The 213-nt window shown below is 55.9% G+C and overlaps 1 protein-coding gene across 1 annotated transcript in view; it reads right to left on the bottom strand.

Moving 5' to 3' along the window:
- LOC115034147 (formin-2-like) overlaps positions 1–213 on the bottom strand; it is a 10009-nt gene that overhangs the window by 127 nt on the left and 9669 nt on the right. The window contains exon 5 of the mRNA XM_029489949.1: positions 6–189. Within this exon, the coding sequence (XP_029345809.1) occupies positions 6–189 (184 nt within the window). The remainder of the gene's footprint in view (positions 1–5; positions 190–213) is intronic.

Here is a 213-nt window from a genome sequence, read left to right as displayed (position 1 = left end):
GCCACCGAAACCTCCGGCTGATAGCTGTAGTTCACCACCGAAATCTTCGTCTGGAGGCTGCGGATCAACACCGAAACCTCCAACTGGTGGCTGTGGAGCGACACCGAAACCTCCAACTGGTGGCTGTGGATTGCCAGCAAAATCACCATCGGGTGGCTCTGGATCTACACCGAAACCTCCAACTGGTGGCTGTGGATTGCCAGCAAAATCACC

Source organism: Acyrthosiphon pisum, chromosome A2 (genome assembly GCF_005508785.2).
Source record: "Acyrthosiphon pisum isolate AL4f chromosome A2, pea_aphid_22Mar2018_4r6ur, whole genome shotgun sequence".
In the NCBI taxonomy this organism is placed as follows: domain Eukaryota; kingdom Metazoa; phylum Arthropoda; class Insecta; order Hemiptera; family Aphididae; genus Acyrthosiphon; species Acyrthosiphon pisum.
The sequence above is the reverse complement of the archived record's forward strand: the minus strand, read 5'-3'. Positions and strand labels throughout refer to the sequence as shown.